Source organism: Balaenoptera borealis (assembly GCF_965194805.1).
Source record: "Balaenoptera borealis genome assembly, chromosome: 14".
Taxonomy (NCBI): Eukaryota; Metazoa; Chordata; class Mammalia; order Artiodactyla; family Balaenopteridae; genus Balaenoptera; species Balaenoptera borealis.
The window spans coordinates 79,451,622-79,473,927 of record NC_138875.1 but is presented as its reverse complement, the minus strand read 5'-3'; the positions used below and the strand labels follow the sequence as shown (position 1 = coordinate 79,473,927).

Here is a 22,306-nt window from a genome sequence, read left to right as displayed (position 1 = left end):
CTGGACTCAGTTTCCTTATCTGAAGAATGGGAATGCCCATCTCCCAGAAGGGACATCAGGATGAAATGAGATCGTATATACAAACGTCCCCAGCACGGCACTTAGGAGCTGCTGGATAAATGCAGCTTCTTTGTCCTCACCTGCACCCTCCTTCGTCCACTCCCCCCCGCCCCCCCGCCCCCCCAGGCAGGCATCAGAGAGTGCCCACCCCTCAGCTCAGGGCGCTGAGACCCCCTTCTCTCCACCCAGCTCTCTTTTCCTTTCTTGCATTTCTACCACAGCCATTGAACCGCACTCCAGGCTGACGCTGGGCATGTGGGAGCCAGCCAGGGACCCCTTCATTGTGGCTTTGTTTATTTTTATACACAGTTTAGAAACATCTGTTCTGACATTTTCCGGGGTCGAAGACAGGAAGAGAACAAGGTTGATATTTCTCAGGTGCTGGTGCCCTAGTGCATCTGTAATTGGAAAGCAAAATGGTTGGGTTGCTTCTCCATTTGTCATAAACATTTCATTTGAAAGAGAAGGCAGTGTTATGGTGCCCAGGGGTCACATTGTATGCAAACAGGTAAACATTAAAGGGAAGTCTGAGAAGTGAGAAATGACAAAGCATTAAGAAACCCATGGCAAAGGTCTGTGCAACTTTCTTTGAGACGAAAGACCGGCTATGGGGAGATGACTGCAGCCCTTGTCTGCTTTCTTTTTTTTTTTTTTTTTTTTAATTTTTTTTTATAGCTACTTTTATTTTTATTTATTTATTTATTTTTGGCTGTGCTGGGTCTTCGGTTCGCGCGAGGGCTTTCTCTAGTTGCGGCAAGTGGGGGCCACTCTTCATCGCGGTGCGCGGGCCTTTTACTATCGCGGCCCCTCCCGTTGCGGGGCACAGGCTCCAGACGCGCAGGCTCAGTAGTTGTGGCTCACGGGCCCAGCTGCTCCGTGGCATGTGGGATCTTCCCAGACCAGGGCTCGAACCCATGTCCCCTGCATTAGCAGGCAGATTCTCAACCACTGCGCCACCAGGGAAGCCCCTGTCTGCTTTCTTGAATTGGAAGCCTATTTTCCTTTTCTCAGTTAATCCCCTTCTTAAGATGAACATGGTAAAGGTGGTATCCAGAGGTTCACTGAGGGTAGGTGATGAAATGTATTCGTTCAGAAAATATTTACTGAGCACCTACTCTGCCCAGATCTGTACTAAGTGATACCTAAGACACCGCTCATGCCCTAGGTAACATAATTATAATACAAAGTGGTGAGTATCACCATGGGCAAGTGAATTAATACTAAGGGAAGTCAGAGAGGGAGTCAGGAAAGGCTTCATGAGAAGTTTGCCAGGCAGAAGAGGAGGAAGGAGATCAGGGGATAGAAGGAAGAGCTTCTACCAAAACCAGAAGAGGTAACAAAAAAAGTGCTAAGGCTGTCAAATAGCATCATTCGATTATATACCGAACAGTATGCTAACTGCTTTCTCATTAAATCCTCCAACGTCCTGCACGGAGTAGGTGGTATTATCCCTGTTTTTCAGATGATGCTGGGGGGAGACTGTATTGCTCAGCAGAGGTTAAGGCTAATGTGTGGAGAACTAAGATTTCTCCCCAGCCCTGTCTGTCCCTCGTGCCCGCCATGCTTTCCCCCAGTGCCGCACTGCGTGGTATGACTCGAACGTGGAAGATGAAGCTGGAGAGGTTAGGGGGACAGATTGCAAAGGACTTTTCATGCTGTGTTATAGAGTTTGGACTTTTTCCTGTAGGCAGTGGGAAGCCAGCACGGGTTTTTAAGTGGATATTGATTCCGTTACCAATGGGAGATGGGATGGGAGAAATACCCTATGCCAGACTGTGCCCAGAACCTTGACCGGCCGTCAGATTCAAGTCCTGCCCATCCAGCTTCTTGCCCAGCCTCCGGGATGGCTGGCTGCTCAGCTGAAAGAACTAGACCATTAGGGAGGATGAATCTCATAAGTGATGTGAAAAGAGAGCCTTTTTCTGTTCTTTATCTTTTTTTGGCTTGGGTATGCCTTTTTGTTCTTTGCTATAAAGCTCACATAGGCATCTGAGATTAAAAAATATAATAATGTGGTATAAAAAGAGAAACGAAAGTAAAAGTCGTCTTCCAGCTCATCTCATTCCCCAGATGTAAGCACTATTAACAATTTCTTGTACAGCTTTCCTGAAATTTTCTATTCAGGTATAAGGATATGCATTTATGTGTAACCTTCTTTTTTAATTTTTAATTTTGTCTATCTCGGAACAGCTAATACATGTACATGGTTCAACATTAAAAAGGGTTTTACTGTGGAAAGTCCCTCTCCCACTGCTGTCCCCAGTTTCTCTGTTTTCTTCCAGTGTCACCATCTTCTTGTGTTTAAGCATGTGCAAGCTCATACTTTGCACATGTGATGTCTATTTTTCCCGTAAGTACAAAAGCTACGAAGAGTGCTATCTACACCGTTCTATCTCTTGCTCTTTCACTTCATGGTCATTTAAAAAATTCCAATATTTAGATAGTGCTTACCAACTGCCCCAGATTCACCTAAGTGCTTCTTGTATTATCCCACTGAATCCTTTGACAGGGGCAAGTGCGTACAGTCCCCATTCACTTGGAGGAACCTGGGGCACAGAGAGATTGAGTGACTCACCCAGGGTCATTCAGTTAGTAAATTAGCCCTGACTGTTAGGCTGGAATTGAAATAATGCAAGAGAGGAGATACCACTGGTAGTCAGGGCCAGTCTGAAGGTGTTTGAGTCTTGCTTTTTTGGGGATATCAGCATACCTTGGAGATCTTTCCAGATCAACACATATAGACTTAATTCTTTTACATGGCTGGATACTTAACTTCAGTTACTTCATCATTTGCCTGTTGATAGATGTTTGGGTTTTGTTTAATGTTCGCCTACAAATAGTGCTGCTGCTGGAACATCCTTGTATGTACACCTTGCAGTGCTAGAGCCAATGTACTGTAGAATAAATAACTAAAGTGGGCTTGCTAGTCACCAGGTATGCACACTTTACATTTCAGAGATATTGTTAAATTGTGCTCCAAATATCTGCACCAGTTTACCCTCCCCAAGAATGTGTGAAAGTACCAGCCCCACATCCTCACCCTTCCTGGGCATTATCAACCTGTTTCATCTTTGACAGTCTTCCTGCCGAAAAATTGGCTCATTTTAACGTGCATGCATTATGAGCGCATTTTTTCATGTGTTTATTTGGCCATTTATATTTCTTTTATGAACTGGTTTTCCGTGTCCTTTGCACATTTTGTGTTTTGGCTTTGTCTTTTTTTATAGAGATATATAAGAGCTCTTTGAATACTAAAGAAATGTGTTACGAATATTTTTCTAGTTTATTGTTTGCATTTGTATTTTTTTTTCACCATGGAGGAGATTTTAATTTTTATGTAGTTAGATATATTAATCTTTTCTTTATGGCTGTTGGGTTTTGTGTTTGCCTTTTCCTCTCCACAATTATATATATTTTAATGACCAATTTTTTTCTCCTTAGCCTTTTTATGGCTTTAATTTTTAAATTGAACGCTAGTGTGTTTGGAATTTATTTTGGTGTAAGGAGTGATATAGGGGTCTGGCTCAATTTTTGGCTTTGAGGGGAACCTGTTTGGACTCCTTGGTGACCAGGCTTCACCGGATTAGGGGGGGACCACTAGCAGAAGGCTGGAACTGGTGGGAGAATTTCCAAAGGGCGGGCCAGCGCCACAGCACGGTGGGGCCTCAGCCCCCAGGGGCTGCCAGAAACCCCGAGTGGCCAGCCCTCTGGGCACCTGGAGGAACAGGGACTCCTCTGGGGTGCATATCTGAACCAAACACAGAGGGCTTATCGTCACAGGGAGAGAAGTCCATCTTATCTGTCTCCGCGTATTCTCAGTGCTGCTCTCAGGCCCTGGCACAAGCTTGGTAATTGTCACGTTGTATGGAATCAACTAATTCTGACCCCCAAGCTGCTGCTCATTTGGTGCATTGTGACCTTGGGTTGTTGAGTACATCCCTCCACGTCTCTGAGCCACACTGTCCCCATCTGTGAAGAGAAGGTGGGTGATCACAATACTTAACCCAGGAGCTATTTCAAGAGGTTTCTAGAGTAAAGGGAGAAATGGGTGTGATTGCACTTGACGAACCCCAACGAGCTCTGCGGATGGAAAGTTGAAACTCTCAGCCACTCTCTGCTGCTATTCATATGTCTCAGCCTGTAATCAGTTGAAGTTGTAAGAATTACAATTCATCTCCTTGTGGGACATGGCTTTTTTATTTTTTAACTCTTAATGGGAAAAGGCAGCTTCTTACCTTTTTTTTTTCTGAATGCGTTCTTATACCTGCCAAAAATGTTGTCTACCACTATCCCCAAACCTCTGACATTTGAGAAAGTAAAGATGGGCTCAGAATGGGAAGGTCTGTATAAAGCAGAATCAGGTACCTACAAGGAACAGACCAGGGAATTCACTTATGGTTCACATGGAAGAAAGTCCTGGGCACTCAGGCTTGATTTGATCCTGGGTGAGACTTGGGCCACTTCCGTGCTTCAGTTTCTCTCACTTGGTTAAAAAAGAGACCTCACACCCAAGAAAAATCAATCTAGAATAGCCATCTAGACTAGTAGTCAAGAGGGTAGGTTCCAGAATCTGACCGCCTAACTTCAAATCCCAGCTCCACCATTTACTGGGTGACTTTGCACAACTCACTTACCTGTTTGTCATGGGGTAGGTGAAAACCTGAGTACCTGAGTACCTAAGGAGCTTAGAACAGAGCCAGGCATGCAGCAAGTGCTTAATGGATGCACCTATTATCATCTTCAAAGATTTCATTGGAATTGGCAGCCTGTTATATATCAAGTCATCTTTGGTTGATAGTCCCATAGGAGGTTGATAGTCTCAGGGGCGGTGGATACAAAAAGAAATTAGAGGGATGGTCCTCAGAGAACCTAGGTGATACGCTCAGATAGGAGAGATGCCACAAACACATATGAAAAGACTGTAGGCTTGGGACTTCCCTGGTGGCGCAGTGGTTAAGAATCCGCTGGCCAATGCAGGGGACAAGGGATCAAGCCCTGGTCCGGGAAGATCCCACATGCCACGGAGCAGCTAAGCCCGTGCGCCACAACTACTGAGCCTGCGCTCTAGAGCCCGTGAGCCACAACGGCTGAGCCCGTGTGCCACAACTACTGAAGCCCGTGTGCCTAGAGCCCGTGCTCTGCAACAAGAGAAGCCACCGCAATGAGAAGCCTGCACACTGCAACGAAGAGTAGCCCCTGCTCACCGCAACTAGAGAAAGCCCGCGTGCAGCAACGAAGACCCAGCACAGTGAAAAATAAATTAAAAAAAAAAAAAAAGACTGCAGGCTTAGGGTTGCAGACTCTAGTGCCTATAGAGGACAGACAGGCATCAGACAGGAGTGATACATACTATCTATATAAATCATACATATATGATTGTGCATATTAAATCACAAAGGAATAATCTTTTTCTCCATAAAGAAATATGCTTTCTCCATTTGTCTTGAAGTTTGCTCAGCTAGATTTTCTCATGTTTGGTGGAGGCCTGGCTGCAGAGAGATGGTTCTCTAGCACCATGAAAACAACAGTGCCTGTAAATGATCCATGACAGCTGAGCCTGGCCTCAGAGCCAGGGAGATGAAAGGGAACCGTGGGGTCTTGGCAACTGCAATAGGGTGACCCCATCTGAAAGGGCAAGTACTTGTGAGGCTAGAGCTCCTACATTTTCAAGAGAAAGCAGAAATCAAGATTTTTATCATATTTTTTAAATGTTGGATACAATAATTTTATCCAACACAGCATGCCTGTGGGGATGAATTTGGCCTCTGGGCCCCAGGTTTGCACCTTTTGCAAATGGCCTGTCTCATAAGCGTACAGATAAGCAAATAAGCAAATTCACGCACATCGCAAAGTAGTCAGATAAGAAGCATTGCCTAGCTAAGCAATTTTGTTTTTCCAAATCATTCAGGTGTTGTCTCTTCACAAATTCCACTATTCCAACTCATAGGCTGCCATGATCCCTTCACACAAGACTACCTTTTAGGAAAAGATAAGATGGAAAGCATAGTGTGTTTTCATACACTGTTAGATTAGAAGAAAGATATGCAGGGTTTGAAGTTGTGGGATAGTCAGTGCAATTGCAATTTTAGATGTTACTTGGTTGAGCGTGCCAACATTCACAGCAGCATTACTCATAATAGCTCAAAGGTGGAAACAGCTCAAATGTCCATCAGCTGATGAATCAATAAACAAAATGCGACATATCCATACAATGGAATAATATTTGGCAATGAAAATGAATGACGTGGCACAGGTAGATGCTCCAACATGGATGAACCTTGAAAATATGATGCTAAGTGAAAGCCAGTCCCCAAAGATAACATTGTATGATTCTATTTATATGAAAGGTATAGAATAAGCAAGCTGTAGAAACAGAAAGGAGATTCGTGGTTTCCAGGGGGTGGAGGGAAGGGGAACTCAGGACTAACTGCTATTGGTACAGGGTTTCTTTTAGGGGAGACAAAAATGTTTTAAAATTAGATTGTGGTGATGGTTGCACAACCCTGTGAATGTACCAAAAACCAGTGAGTTGTATGGTATGCGAATGATATCTCAAAAAGTTGTTTAAAGAAAAAGATTATATGATTCATTCTTTGGTGCTCTTTGCCAGGTACAGGTACAATATCAGTTATCCCTGAATACAAAGGACAGTGACATAATTAGTAATAATTACAGTCTATTAAATGCATTGGCAGTCAGTTGCCATAGGCAAAGATAACTGCAGTTCAGACATCAGAGCACTGGATCATTATTATATTATTTACTAATATTAAGTTCAGAATCCATATCCAGCAGTGTAAACAGTCTTGCTAATTTTAGGTCTGTGAGGACAGGGGAATTTTAAGAATGCTGGTGCCTCTTCCCATAATCTGCCTCGTTCCGGCAAAGGGAAGCCTGACTGCTTTGCCACCAATCCAGAGTCAAGTGTGAACCCAGAGGTCTTGGCTTGTGGCCACCGATCCATCCTGTTTGCTACCACTTGGGGGTTGTGTGTGTGTGTGTGGGGGTGTGGTTATGTTTTCCTTTGGGCTGCCAGTCAGGCCTCCCCTTTATCCTCTTCACTCTCCAACCCCATCCATGTAACCCCACCAGTGAAGGTGAACTGGACAGTTCCCTCCACCTTTGCTGAGTGGAAATGAATGAGGGCAGCCAGGTGGTGAGAACCAAGTGCCACATCTGGCAGCAGCCTCATCTGCTTTCTCTTAACGGTCTCCTGTTGTCCTCCAACCGGCTCCACGCATTTCCCATCAGCAGAGAGCACCAGTGGCCATGCAGACCGTCCCAGGGGTCCAGGCACCACTCTCCAGTCCTCTTGCCAAGTCTCACCACTTTCCCCCAGAGCACCTTGCCCAGTGATTCAAGCTGGCTTGGCCAGTTCCCCGAGTTCATAATATATTTGTGTTGTTCCCCTCCTCTTCTGTGAACTGTGAGGTCAGTGCCCCTTCCTATTGCTTTTTTGCTTGCTCCGGTGTTTCACTCCGGACTGTCACTTAGCACGCTTCCTGCCCGAATAGGCCAAGACCTGCTAATGAAAGTCCCCCTTCACTCCGGGGGGCCCTTAAGCATTAATGGCCTCTGGAAGCAGATATTGTCTGACTTCCGGGAGTCTAAGTGCTTGACCTGCACATAATTACAAAATGACCTACCAGACAAGGAAATGTTTGTTTACACTCCATCTCTGTCATCCCTCCCTGCAACCCCCCCAAGGGGAGAAGTTTGGCAAGGTCCATTCCCCCAGGTCCATTGTGAGTCTTTCCTCTTGGTTTCCATCCTGTCCCCTCCCCTCGGACCCGCCAGCGAGGCGGGCAGTTAAAAGCAAATCGAGTGAGTGTTCTTGCTTGAAAGGTAGTCTGAGTTGTGCAGGTGGATTGCCTTCCCTCACACCTGCAGCGTGTGTCTCCTGAACTTATAAGATGAGCCAGGTGCCATGTCAGACACGATGCTGTCGGAGCATGTCTGATGTCGTTCCTGCCCTCGTCAAGCTTGCAGTTTAGGGGACAGATACAAGATGAGAACTGCAGTAAGTGCTCTGATGGAAGAGTTCAGGGCACCTTGCAAGCAGTTAATGGGGAGACCTGACCTAGTGGTGCTGGGAAGTTGAGGAGGTCAGAAAAGGCCCACGCTGCATTATTCAGGCCTTGGTGGACCCCGTTCTCATTAAAAAAATTACATTTTACAACAGAGTTAGTATAAACCCAGGCTAGATTCATCAATATATAGTTGTTATTATAATCACTTTGTTCTTCTGATTTTAAAAGAAATTAAGCATTTTTCTCATGGGCCCCTAAAGGTATTGTGGGTTCTCAGCTGTGTCTGATGGAGAAATCAGCCCAGGAAAAGCTGCCCTGAGGAAGAGACAACTGAATTGAGATCCGAGGAATAAACAGGAGTTAATTCAGTGAACCAGGCAATGGAGACAGCATATGCAAAGGCCCTGTGGCTGAGGAACTAACCCTTGGAGAGTGTCAGTGACGTGTAGTGCAGAGGACAAGGGGACGCAGGGATAAAGTGAAGCTAGAGAGAAGGCAGGACCATGTGGGCCGTGAATGTCATTGTGATCTTTACCCCAGGACAGTGGGAAATCATCGATAAGTTTCAAGCAGGGGGGAACTTCCCTGGTGGTCCAGTGGTTAAGACTCCGAGCTCCCAATGCAGGGGGCCCGGGTTCGATCCCTGGCATGCCATAACTGAAAAAAGATCCCTCATGCCACAACTAAAAAAAGATCTCACATGCCGCAACTAAAGATCCCGTATGCTGCAATGAAGATCTTGCATGCCTCAAGGAAGATCCCACGTGCTGCAACTAAGACCCGGTGCAGCCAAATAAATAAATAAATGTTTTTAAAAAAAGTTTCAAGCGGGGGGTTTGAATGACTTCTGAAGATATCAATAGGAAAAGCTGACTAGAAAACCATAATGCTCCCCACCCCCAAATTCTCTCTATTAAATCTAATCAACAGAATGAGAACCGGTCTGGAATTGGTCAGGCATCAGTGATACTCATGTCAAGAAGAAATTGAGACATGGCTGCTGGTCTGTGGTTAATGGAGAAGAAAAGACAATATTTGCCCCCAAATTTTGTTATGCTCCCCCATCCTGGATCGGGTCCTCAGGAAATAGATTCTGAGACAGAGATTGCGTGTAGATTTATGGGGGTGTGCTCTGGGGAAAAGCATCTGTAAGGAAGTGAGGGCAGGACCGAGCAGATGCAGCAGATGTGTCAGGCATTCCCATGGAGTTCCCTGGAGAAACATCACCAGTGGAGGCCAGGGAGCAGGGCCTTTGCAACTGCCGGATGAGGGCTGCCACAGGGGTGGCGGAGAATCTTGGGCGAGCAGCTCTGAGGGCAGTTCCCGTGGAGGGTCTCAATGTCCAGGAGCCAACACCACTGGCCCCTGGGGAATGCACTTTTTCTATAAAGGGCCTGATAGTAAATATTTTCAGCTTTTTGGGCCATACAATCTCTGTTGCAACTACTCAGCTCTGCGGTTAAGGCACAAAAGCAACCATAGACGCTACGTCATGAGTTGGCATGGCTGTTGGCCAATAAAACTTTATGGACAGAAATTTTAAATTTCATATGATTTTCATGTCTCACAAAATATTCTTCTTTTGCTTTTTTCCCCAACCATTTAAAAGTGTGAAAACCATTCTTAGCTTGCAGGCCTTGGACCAGGTTTGGCCTGCGGGCTGTAGTTTGACAACCCCTGGCCTAGAGGGATTTAGGAGGTACAGGAGTTGGAATCTTTGGTGTTTGAATTGTCAGCTGTAGGCTGGTTGACAGGGGACTTTTCCCTTCTACTTTCAGCTTTCTTGTCAGTAAAATAAGAGTAACTCTGAAACCCAAGCTCCCGAGATTGTGGTCAGGTGGGGCTGGGGGCGGGGGCAGACTCTGTTAAAGCAGTCGTGAATCACATTCAGAATATTGAGTACCGTAGGTGCATTTTGCCATCAGTACCGCCCCTCAGGCCCAAGCCATGCATGAGTCGAAAGAAGGTGAGTGTGTCTGATAAGGAACCTGGTGACATCCTAAAAGTGTACAAGGGGGAAACAGTGTCATGGTTGGTTGAGGATTTTGGGGGAGTTTTCCTCAGCGTGAAAGTCACTTGGGGCCCAAACCCAAACCAGATGATTTCCTTTCCTGTTTCTCTTTCTGGAGGGATCAGCAATCCACTCTCCCCACCTCCCTCCCTCCCCTGCCTTCACTTCTCACCCTTTCACACTCCTGTGCGTTAGCAGCCCTTGTGAGTGTCCTAACATAGGCTGCAGTCCGTGGGACTGGGTTTCCAAAGCTGCCTACAGGAGGCCTCCGAGCGCTTACAGATGAAAAGACACAGTCTCTCCGGCAGCCTCCTCTCCCCAGCCCCACACAAGCAAGTGCAGATAACCAGTACACAGCCCAGAAGGCTCCGAGGGAACATTTGGTCTGGGTTGGTGACCCTAAGACCCACAGATTGCAGAAGAAACTAATAGAACATCAACCTTGAATTTCACCCCTGTCTCGACCTCTTTCCTCTACAGGTGCGTGTGCCCCTCAACCTGCACTTGTAGTTCACATCATTGTCGGCTGCTGTTTGATTTAGGGGTCAGGAAGTGATTGGGAGGGGGCAGAAGGCCATTTTAGGGAGCCGCAGCTCCCAAAACGTGTTGCAGAAGTCATCGGCCCTTCTGAGTGTCTGCAGTCACACCTGACCCTGGGCCGGTTCTCTGCTTCCGGCACAGCGCAACTTGGCGGCTGCTACTGTGCCTTGTCATTTGTTGTCCCATTTAGCTTGTTCACTTGCACCCCACCCTTGTTCTTGTTCTGTTCGATTTCCTTCCTCTCTTACTCTGGAATTATTCTGGTTCTCGTGGAAGGAAAAAGGTACAGCGTTTCCATCTGTCACCCAGTGGTTGTCTGGGTCCTCAAAGGCAGCACATCTGTAACAACTGGCGCTGAAGGAGCTGGCCAGTCTTTCTGTTCCCTTTCTGCGTTCTGTGCGCCTGGGTCTGAGTGCCGTTTTCATTTCTGTCCCTTTAGTCCTGGGATGTGTTTTCTTCTGACAAAGTCTATTAGCCTTGTTGAGAATAGTTAATGGATAGTTAGTGGATCAATTAGATATAAACTCCTGCAGGCTCAGGATCATGTCTTGTGTTTATTTTCCTGTATCCCTGAAGTGCCTGGAATAAAACAGCCTTCTAGGGTCACCTGTTGGTTGATGGGACAAGTCTAGTATTCCACAGGTGGACTCTTTCTTGGATCCCACCCTCCCTCTGCCACCTCTGTTTCTTGGGCCTTTATAATAATTTCTTATTTCACCTCCCTGCCCTCCCCCATTCTCTGGATGGTTCAAATATTTGAGCCTATAACTTCCACTTTTTTTTTTAAATTAATTAATTAATTTATTTTTATATTTATGGCTGTGTTGGGTCTTCGTTTCTGTGCGAGGGCTCTCTCCATTTGCGGCAAGTGGGGGCCACTCTTCATCGCGGTGCGCGGGCCTCTCACTGTCGCGGCCTTTCTTGTTGCGGAGCACAGGCTCCAGACACGCAGGCTCAGCAATTGTGGCTCACGGGCCCAGTCGCTCCGCGGCATGTGGGATCTTCCCAGACCAGGGCTCAAACCCGTGTCCCCCGCATTGGCAGGCAGATTCTCAACCACTGCGCCACCTGGGAAGCCCTAACTTCCACTTTTTGGCCTAAGTCTGTTTGGTGGGGCAGCAGGGAGCCCTGATATTCAGATTTTCCTGGACTGTGTGAGGGTGAAGGGGGCCCATTTCTCATCCATCTTCATATCTTCAGTGTCTATCACAAAGCCCAGCTCTTAGTGCACATTTAACAATGTGTGCTGAGTGAGTGAGTGAATGAATGAATGAATGAAAAGGAGGAACCTCTTTAACTCTGCATGCCTCTGCCTGCCTCCAGCTTGCTCTAATCCCAGCCAGGATGAATTCTTCTGACTCCAAGCAAAATCTTCTGATTCAGCGTCTACCAGCATATATTGCAAAATCCTCCTCAAAGGAGGGATCCAGAAGGGGCCCAGCATCAAATGTGTTTGAGCACTGCTGCCTCCTCTTTCCATATTTCAAGACTGACCGTGCACTTTGGCATTTAAAGCCTCAGAGACATCCCACATTTAGACACCTCCTTAGCTCCGTTTAATCCCAAATTTCCCAAACTCATTTGACCCTGGATCTCTTGTTCTTAGAGAATCTCCCACAACTAGTCTTCCATAACTTAAGAGGTTAATTTGTACACCTGGTATCCTTATTTATAGAATACAATAATACAATGCCTGATGCCTCAATAGAATTATCTTCACTGGCAGCCCCTGATTGTCTGTTTAGGTCATTTCTAAGAATAAATGGTCAGTCCACAGAAACACACATTAGCAATGCAGACATGCACAGAAGTGAACGTATTGAAATGACACAGATGTGCGTAGTGATGCATTCTCATGGATCCCCATGACGCAACATTCACTGGTATATCCGTTCCCATGCTCGTTTATTCATTCAACAGACACTTAATGAAAGCCCATTTTGGGACAGGCACTACTCTGGCCGCTGGGAATGTAATAGCGAGCAAAGCAGACATAGTCCCTGAGCAGCGGATGTGGACATAAAGAAATGAACTGTGCCTCCCAACAGGTATTGGGAGAAGCAGGCCTTCCCCCCAGAGTCCTTATCCTTCAATTAAAGGAGACTGTTGGAATCTTTAACGATCCCTTCCTGCTCACAAATAGATTGTTCTATGGAATACGATGATTTTTGTGAAGGCAAGAGTGTGCCTCAGATGCTCATTTTATATAAACAATGTGTTCTGGATTTAATTTGTATAAATAACAATTTGTTAAAAGTATAATCCCATTATCTAATAAATGTACATTTTCTTTCTGAGATGTTTAAACCTCATTTCTAATTGAGCTAATGATCACAGTGATACGGGAACAGTTCAGTATTGAAGTCTACCCTCCTCCACCATAGGTAATTGCTAATTTTTTTTTATTGTGGTAAAACAAAAACACATAACATTAAATTTACCATCTTAACCATTTTTAAGTGTACGTAGTGTTAACTATATTTACATTGTGTGCAACAAATCTCTAGAATTTTTTTTTTAATAAATTTATTTATTTATTTATTTTTGGCTGCGTTGGGTCTTCGCTGCTGCGCACAGGCTTTTCTCTAGTTGCCGCAAGCGGGGGCTACTTCTCGTTGCAGTGTGCATGCTTCTCACTGCAGTGGCTTCTCTTGTTGCAGAGCATGGGCTCTAGGCACACAGGCTTCAGTAAGTGTGGCATGCAGGCTCAGTAGTTGTGGCTTGCGGCCTCTAGAGCGCAGGTTCAGTAGTTGTGGCGCATGGGCTTAGTTGCCCTGCAGCATGTGGGATCTTCCCGGACCAGGGCTCGAACCCGTGTCCCCTGCATTGGCATACGGATTCTTAACCACTGCGCCACCAGGGAAGCCCTCTCTAGAATTTTTGACCCTGCAAAATGGAAACTCTGTACTCACTAAACACTTATTCCTCTTGCCCCCTTCCCCCCAGCCCTTGGTAACCACCTTTCTCCTTTCTCTTTCTTTGATTTTGACTATTTTAGATAGATACTTCATATGAGTGAAGTCATACATTATTTGCCCTTTTGTGTCTGGCTTATTTCACTAAGCCTAATGTCATCCACACTCATCCATGTCAAAGCATGTGACAGGATTTCCTTCTTTTTTAAGGCTGCATAATATTCCATTGTATGGATATAGCACATTTCCTTTATCCATTCATGTGTCGATGGATACTTGGGTTGCTTCCACCTCTTGGCTATGGCGAGTAATGCTGCAATGAACATGGATGTGCAAATATCTCTTCAAGATCCTGCTTTGAATTCTTTTGGATATATGCCCACAAGTGGGATTGCCAGATCATATGGTAGTTCTATTTTTAAATTTTTGAGGAACTTCCATACCGTTTGCCGTAATGGCTGCACCATTTTACATTCCCACCAACAGCACACAAGGAGTCCAACTCCTCCATATCCTCACCAACACTTGTTACTTTCTGTTCTTTTGATAGTAGCATCCTGACAGGTGTGAGGTAATATTTCACTGTGGTTTTTATTTGCATTTCTTGTGATGTTGAGCATCTTTTCATATGCTTGTTGCCCATTTGTGTATCTTCTTTGAGGAATTGTCTATTCAAGTCCTTTGCCCATTTTTTAATTAGGTTATGTGTCTTTTTGTTGTTGAGTTGGAGAAGTTCCTTAGGCACACTGGATATTAAACCCTTATCAGATATATGGTTTGTAAATATTTTCTCTCATTCTGTAGATTTCCTTTTCACTCTGTTGATTGTCTCCCTTGAAGCACAGAAGTTCTTACATTTGATATAGTCTCATTTCTCTATATTTGCATTTGTCATCTATGCTTTTGGTGTCATATCCATGAAATCATCGCCAACTCCAGTGTCCTGGAGCTCTTCCCCTATGTTTTCTTCTAGAAGTTCTATAGTTTAAGGTCTTACATTTAGGTCTTTAATCCATTTTGAGTTAGTTTTTGTGTCTGGTGTAAGCTAAGGGTACAGCTTCGTTCTTTTGCATGTGGATATCCCGTTTTCCCAACACCATTTGTTGAAGAGACTGTCCTTTCGCCCACTGTGTCAGTAACTGCTGATTTTTAAATCAGAGCTTTAATGGACCAGGATAGCAGTGGCAGTGGTAGAAGAGGGTCTATTAGCATTACCTGGGCCCTAGGGACATCTTTCAACTAACTCCCCTCCCCACTTTGCCTGGGAGTGGGAAGCATGGGGACTGGCCAGGTGAATGTTGAAAAATCTCCAGGTGATCCAGTACATGTGCCCGTCTTCTTCTGGTTAAGAGCCTAGAAGCAACGGAGAAAAGAAATCATTAAATCGGCCAGAAGGGTCTCTGTGCAGGGTAGAGACACTTTGCCCCATAGGAGTCTGCTTCGCAAATGTGGACTTTGTTCCTGCTGGGTTTTCTCAAAGCAGGGTGCACCTGTGAGCTCTCCAGAGGCTCGTGGATCTGGCTGCCCAGGTACTGAGGAAGAAGTGCTGGCTGCCCTGTACCTGGACAGTCCGGGAAGCACCCCGAGCATCTGCCTGCAGTCTGCACATGCGTATGAAAGGTCTTCTTGGGAGAAAGGGAAGGAGGAGCAGCTGGAGGGAAGAGGGGAAGAAGGACAGACAGTTCGTCTGCATGGAAGGCAGCGAGCACAGGTGTTTGCAGCAGCAGATGGCAGCCTGCAGCAGAGCCCTCCTTGGACCCCTGTCCCCGCAAGGGGAAATGAGAGGGAGGGGAGGCCAGCCAGGCCCCTCTCGAGCTGCAGCCCGGAGCGGCAACGCCCACCTCCGTGTATGTAGCATGCACGTCTGCTCCACCCCTCCGAGTATCGATCCAAGGCCAGGAGTACACAGGCATCTCAGAGAGCCAAGTCTTAGCTGCAGGCTTACTAGTGCTTCTAAACGATTGTAGCCCAGAGGCTGTGCTGCTGCATTTCTGAACACCTCTACTTTGGCCACTAAGTGGATGAGGGAGCGGCCCAGGGCATCTAGCTTTTCCTGCTGGAGAAGGCCATTCACAGGCTGCTCAGCCCTTCAGAACCCTGTAACTTTAGATCAGGCGGAGGAAGAAAGAAGTCCAGAAACAAAGCCTGAGCAGCCTGGGTGCAGCAGGGCTTATATCCCTTACTCTCAGTGAAGGCATTATTCTCCGGCAGGCAACCCGGTGGTGGGTGGGAGGTGGAATGGGCAGGAGATGAGTGGGGGCAGCAGGGAAAAGCAGGCACCACCACTCTGTGTTCACAGCAAAGCATAGCTTCCCCATCAGCATCTCTACTGTACTTCAGAATCCTCCTCAACACAGCTCTTCAGGAAGCTACCACTGGCCAGTTGGCATTGGCCCTGGAGAGGGAGAGGGAGAGGGAGACCTGTCTTGTAGGGTACTGATCCTGGTTGTGCCTCAGTGGCCTCTGTGCCTCTGGAGGAGTCCCTACACCCTGGAGACCTTAATTGTCCCAGCTGGAAGAAACAGGAAAGTTACTCCACCCCAAGTATTTGTTCTCTCTTTGCACGGCAGCTGGAACAGAAGCCCAGAAATCCCTGCTCCCGAGTTCTGTGTGGTGTGGAACCTGGGAAATGTGGGAAATCATCTACACCAAATTGAAAGGGAAGGGATGGGGCAGGGGTATGTGTGTCCAACATTATGAGCGACCGGGGAGATGATAAAAGCCCCCCTCAGCGCACCTGCACGGGCCAGCCTGATCTGAACACTCTGCACGTGTAAGTTCATTCAATGCCCCCAACCACCGTGGAACTAACCCCCAAAACCTTTCCTATTCCACACATGAGGAAATGGACTCTCAGCCAGGATTAACCCGTCCACACAGCTGCTGCTACTACTACTACTACTGGGCCAGCATCAGATTGCAGGGAAGCTGGGTGTAAAGTCCATGTTTTTAACCACTGTTCTATGCTACAAAACAAACAAACAAAAACAAACCAAAGACCAAAAGCCATTTTTCACCCACCAGACTGACGACAAGTAATAGGTTTGATACAATCAGTCGCGATGAGGCAGTGGTGAAGGGCCTGCACCTAATTACGTCCAGGAAGGCCTGGAGGACTAGGATTGGGGCTTGAGGTTGGTGGGCACTTTCATCTTATCTGTATTTATTTTGCAATGCAGAATATAGTTGCACATGGCTTGGGTTCATAACTCCTTAGAGAGAGAGAGAAGTGAAGATGGTCAGGAGACAAGAGCCAAAGATAGATGGAGGGTTTTCAGAATCTAGAACTGCCTTTGAATGTGACCTCTTGGCTGCAGAAACTCTGATGGCTTTGAGCCTTGGGGGAGCTCGTGCTTTTCTCAGCACACCTTTATTTACTGAGGACCCCTGTGTTCCAGGCTCTGGGTTGGGCTCTCAGCTGTTGCCACGCAAACCCAGGGTGTGTCCTGGTGGTACTGTCTCACGTCCGTCCCCAGTCTGGGTGCCTCTGTGGCGATGAGGTCATGGCCACATACAGGGAGGAACCGGTTTACCCCTCAGCTTCGATTTGTGATGGGCTGTTCCCCCAGAGCAGCTGCTGCAGCAACATTTACTTTGTACAGCAGCCAAGAGAGAGTGAGAGAGAGAGAGAGAGAGAGAGAGAGCGCAGGCGAGCCAGCAAGAGTAAGTGCGCATGAGCCTACCCCATTCCAAAATGTTTCTGACAAAATCTGGCACTCCTGGTTCTAATCAAAATACTGAACTTTGGAACAAATTAACATTCCACAGCCCTCGCAGGGAAGGAGAACTCAGCCGAGACAACTTCAGTTCACAACCACAACAAAAATAGCTTCTCCCGGGGAAGACACAGTCTGCTAACAAGGTCACTTTTGTTTTGCTTCCCCTGCCATCTGGCTGAGTGGCACCAGCGGCTGGATTTGGTACCGGCTTCTTCTGCCGAGAGTGGATGGGAGCCGGGTGGCACTGCAGAAGGCTTCTCAGCCTCCTGGCAAAGGGTGCCGGCACAAAGTTACCTTCAGACACCCCCCAGCAGGCACGCGGGCAGATGGAGCCCCGGTTTCACCCAGCCCGACTCTGCTCTGAGCTCCCAGTGTGCAGAAGGTGTGACACCAGCAGACAGCAACAAGCAGGTGGGAATCAGGGGAGAGTGAAAAACACGACAGGATGGGAAAGCTATCTTCGTCTTGAAAAACATTCCAGGACTCAACGTAATGCTCGTTCTGGCAAGTCGGGAGTCTGAGTTCCAGAAGGCGAACAAAGAAGCATGATTTTGGTTTTGGGTTTGGGTTTTTTTCTTTTTTTCTTTTTCTCTTCCCTTCTGCTTGCAAGATTCAGCTCCTTTCAGTCATTATCAGGGACCTTCAGTAACCTCCCTTGGCCTGTTTCCTCGTCTGTAGGACGGGAATCACCTGCACGGTGTGGGTGAAAAAAGCGGATGTCGTTGCCTAAGGGTGCCTGGCTGGGGTTCTCAGAGAACACGCGTGCCCTCTGACCTGGTAGCCCAGGAGGGCTTCCATGTAGAAAGACCCCTTGACAGCCCTCTGCAGAACTTATACATGGCAATGGTCTGCCCAGAGTCACTTCATTTTGAAGGTGTGGAGCTGGGATTTGAACACAAGCATTTTGCTTACAAAGATGCTGCTGCTTCTTCTGTATCAATGATTTTCAATCTTTTAAAAAAGGATCAAAAGCCATGAATATCCACAAGGGGTACATGACCTACTAAAACCATGCCCCTCCCATGAGGAGTCTAGGGATCTTGGTTAATATCATAGTAGACCTGCTGGGAAAACAAACAAACAAATAAACAAAGCTTTAGTAAAATGGAGAAGGAATCTTTAAAATGACCTAAAGCCTCCCTACCCTTAAATGAAGGAAAATAATTTCATTAGAGCATCTCCTTTAGGATTCTGCCCCACCCCTGCAAAGACACGTAAGGAAACTTTGATTTCAAGTGAGTTGAATCTGGTCTCCGAGGGCTCGGAGGTGGGGTGAGGCTGGTGAAGGTCATGGGACTCTGAGGTTGTGTCACTGCTGTCCCTGGGGAGTGGGGTGAGCAAGGGCGCCCAGGGTCCCACTGATGCAGGTGGTTCCTGAGTCAGAACTGAGCTATGACAGCTGGCATAGGATTTAAAAGGTTGGGAAGAGTCCTGGGGCCATTTGCAAGTGTTAATTGGTATTAAGGACTGAGCCCCTCTCTGCTGCTGGTACCCAAGGTGCTTGCTTCCCCAAATAGCATGGGGAGGACTTGACACTGCCCCCCAGCAGGGAATATGGTGGGGGGCAGGCCACTGAGTATTGATTATATACCAGGCAGTGTGCTCAGCTCTGGTGTACAACAAAGAAGAGAGATAAAGCTCTTGCCCTCAGAGGGCTTTCAGACTTGTAGGGAGCTAGACATTTAACTCAAAGAAATAGCACTTAACATGCCTTTGAGGCAATGAGAATTGTCTAAATCAAAGAATGCATGTGGGAGGAGCTGATGGAGATCGGCGCCCATGGCTAAAGCCTGCCTAGACAAGGGCCCTCCTGGACCCTGCCACTGGGAAAGGACTCGCTGCCTTCAGAGGAAAGGAAGGGGACTCGTGCACTTGGGGATCATTAGCCTGGGAGAGCGAGCAACACGGAATGAGAGGAGAGGTTGGGGAGGCCAGATCTGGAGAACAGAATTTCTGAAGGGGAATCCATGGGTCACCCACATCAGGATTTCCTCAGGGACTTGCTGCCAATTGAGATGCTTGGGACCATCTCAGACTTCTGGAATCAGCATCTCTGGACAAGCAATCTGGAATCTGCTTTATAAGCAAGTGCCCTGGGACATTGTTCTATGCACAGGGGTTCATGGTCCACAGGAAAGTTTTCTGGATTTTATCCCAAATGAAAAGGGAGGCCACTGAAGGATTTGGAAAAGAAAAATGATGCAGTTCATCTTAAAGATGTTGTTCTGCCTCTTGGGTAGGTATTGAGTGGAGTGGGATTGCGGGGGGGAGGTGGACAGAACACCTGGGCAGCCGAGACAGAAGTCCACACTGCTTCCTCGTCCTTTGCTTCCCTGCCAGCAGCACCGGGTAGACTAACTCCTTACCTTATTAACCGGTCCTGTGGCACCTCCTGGATTCTCCCTGGTCATCTAGGCCCTCATGTGGTGGCCGCCTGCACCCCAGAATGTTAGGTGGATTGACACTGACCCTTGGATTGTCCACATCTTGGGCCTCAGATCGTCCCTTTCTCCTTTAACATCTCACACAGTCTCTCGCTGTCAACACAGCAGTTGGTTATCCAAGGTGTAGGGCAAACTACCCTCTCACCTGTCCAGGATGGCTTAGGTAACATCAGACCTGAGAACGGGGTGAACCTTTCAGGCATTCTCTCGGTGCTGATGGGCCCTACAAGTCTGCAACATGAGCTTAGGTGGTAGGGAATCAATGAGACTGCCACCTCCAATAGGTCAGACTCCTCATAGGGGTCCAGGAGACCCCACCAGGGCTCCTGGTTTGCAGATGGGCAAGAAGGAGCCGAGGGTCACAACTCTTCCCAATCAGAGCCTGTGCTAAGTGGCTTTTGATTCAGGCTGGTGCTTACCCAAACTGGCCTCCGTCTTTCAAGTAAAGGACACAGTTTTCACTCTCTCTGCGTTTTCAAAGAGGAGCTGACAGGGAACGTTGCGAATCACAATCAGAGTTCCCTGCCACAGGGCACACAAGATGAGAATTGACTCAAAACTTGTACTGTCCTCATTTACTGAGTACTGGAAAGACACACACATAAGTCAGCAGAGAAAAACCCAAGAGGCCTGGTCTCTAGCTGCATGTCAACAGAACGCCTGAATAACATCGCCTGCTGCAACACAAAGCAGAATCAAACCACAACCCAGCCAAGCCTCCTTAGGTTCCCAAAGTATCAAAGAGATCTTCGCGCTGCCTTCATTATTCTTTTAATCAACTTTTTTGAGGTATAATTTACACACAATAAACCCATTTTAAGTGTATGGGTTGATGTTTTGACAAATGTCTACACCCGGATAACCATCACTTCAATCGAAGTATAGAATATTTCCAACAACCACCATCCCTGCAGATTCCTTCCAGCCTCTTAGAAGTCAGTCCCCCTTCCACCTCTGCCCTCAGGCAACTACTGATCTGCTCTCTGTCACTCCACTTTTACAATTTGTATAATTTCATGTAATGGAATCAGACAGTATGTACTCTTGTGTCTGGCTTCTTTTACTGGTTTATGAGATTCAGCCACATTGTTACATATATCAGTAGTTCATTTCCTTTTACTGTTGAGTAGCATTTCACAATTTGTTTATAGATTTACCTGGTTGATGGGCATTTGGGTTGTTTCCAGGTTTGGGATATTATGAATAAAGGTCTTACAAACATTTGTGTATAAGATTGTGTGGACATACGTTTTCATTTCTCTTGGATAAGATAAATACCTAAGAGTAGCTGGGTTGTATAGTAGGTATATATTTACTTCTTAAGAAACTGCCAGACCTTTTATCCAAGGTAGATGTGCCATTTTCACATTCTTACCAACAATATCTGAGTTCCAGGTGCTCCACATCCTCACCAACAATTGATATTGTCAGTCTTTTTTTTTTTTTTTTTTGTCAGTCTTTTTAATGTTATTCATTCTAATGGGTGTGGTGGTGTCTCATTGTGGTTATTGTTTGCATTTCCTTGATGACTAGTGTCGGGCACTTTTTTATGTGTTTATTGGACATTATATACCTTCTTTTAGGACTGTCTTTTTAAATCTTTTGTTCATTAAAAAAAATGAGATTGGGACTTCCCTGGTGGTCCAGTGGTAAAGAATCTGCCTTCCAATGCAGGGGAAGCGGGTTTGATCCCTGGTCGGGGAACTAAGATCCTACATGCTGCAGGGCAACTATGCCTGCATGCCACAACTACTGAGCCCAAGCGCCTCAACTAGAGAGCCCGCGTGCCACAAACTACAGAGCCCATGTGCTCTGGAGCCTGTGTGCTGCAACTGGAGAGAGAAAACCCACATGCCACAACTAGAGAGAAGCCTGTGCGCTGCAATGAAAAGCCCGCGTGCCACAACTAAGACCCGACGCAGCCAAAAATAATAAATCAATAATTAAATAAATAAACATAAAAAAATGAGATTGTTTGAATTATGAATAAATTGTAAGCATTCTTTTTAGATTCTCTCTACAAGTCCTTTGTCAAATATATATATTTTCTCCCAGTCTGTTGCTTGGCATTTTTTTTTCTTTCATTTTCTTGACTGTCTTTCGCAGAGCCAAGTTTTAAATTTTGACAAAGTTTAATTCATCGGTTTTCTTATGGTCTTTGTTTTTTGTGTCTTATCTTAGAAATCTTTGCCCATCCCAAGATCACAAAGTTTTTCTCCTGTGTTTTTTTTTTTAATTATTAGGACCTTTAATTATTATTTATTTATTTATTTATTTGGCTGTGTTGGGTCTTCGTTTCTGTGCGAGGGCTTCCTCCAGCTGCGGCAAGCGGGGGCCACTCCTCATCGCGGTGCGCGGGCCTCTCACTATCGCGGCCTGTCTCGTTGCAGAGCACAGGCTCCAGACGCGCAGGCTCAGTAGTTGTGGCTCACGGGCCTAGTTGCTCCGCGGCATGTGGGATCTTCCCAGACCAGGGCTCGAACCCGTGTCCCCTGCATTAGCAGGCAGATTCTCAACCACTGCGCCACCAGGGAAGCCCTCTCCTGTGTTTTCTTCTAGAAGTTTTATAGTTTTAGCTTTAACACTT

At 46.5% G+C, this 22,306-nt stretch overlaps 1 protein-coding gene across 34 annotated transcripts in view; it reads left to right on the top strand.

Annotated features, from left to right (window-relative positions):
* The window catches only part of SPRING1 (SREBF pathway regulator in golgi 1), a 319,961-nt gene that overhangs the window by 40,508 nt on the left and 257,147 nt on the right, over positions 1-22,306 (top strand). The window contains exon 6 of one of the 34 annotated variants that reach the window (XM_082355758.1): positions 11,965-13,316. The exons of 30 other annotated variants lie outside the window; for them this stretch is intronic. In XM_082355758.1, the coding sequence (XP_082211884.1) occupies positions 11,965-12,201 (237 nt within the window). In that variant the 3' untranslated portion in view covers positions 12,202-13,316. Of the gene's footprint in view, positions 1-10,581; positions 10,627-11,964; positions 13,317-22,306 lie in introns of those variants that run through there. 3 more of the 34 variants (XM_082355747.1, XM_082355782.1, XM_082355753.1) reach the window with 3 other exon arrangements.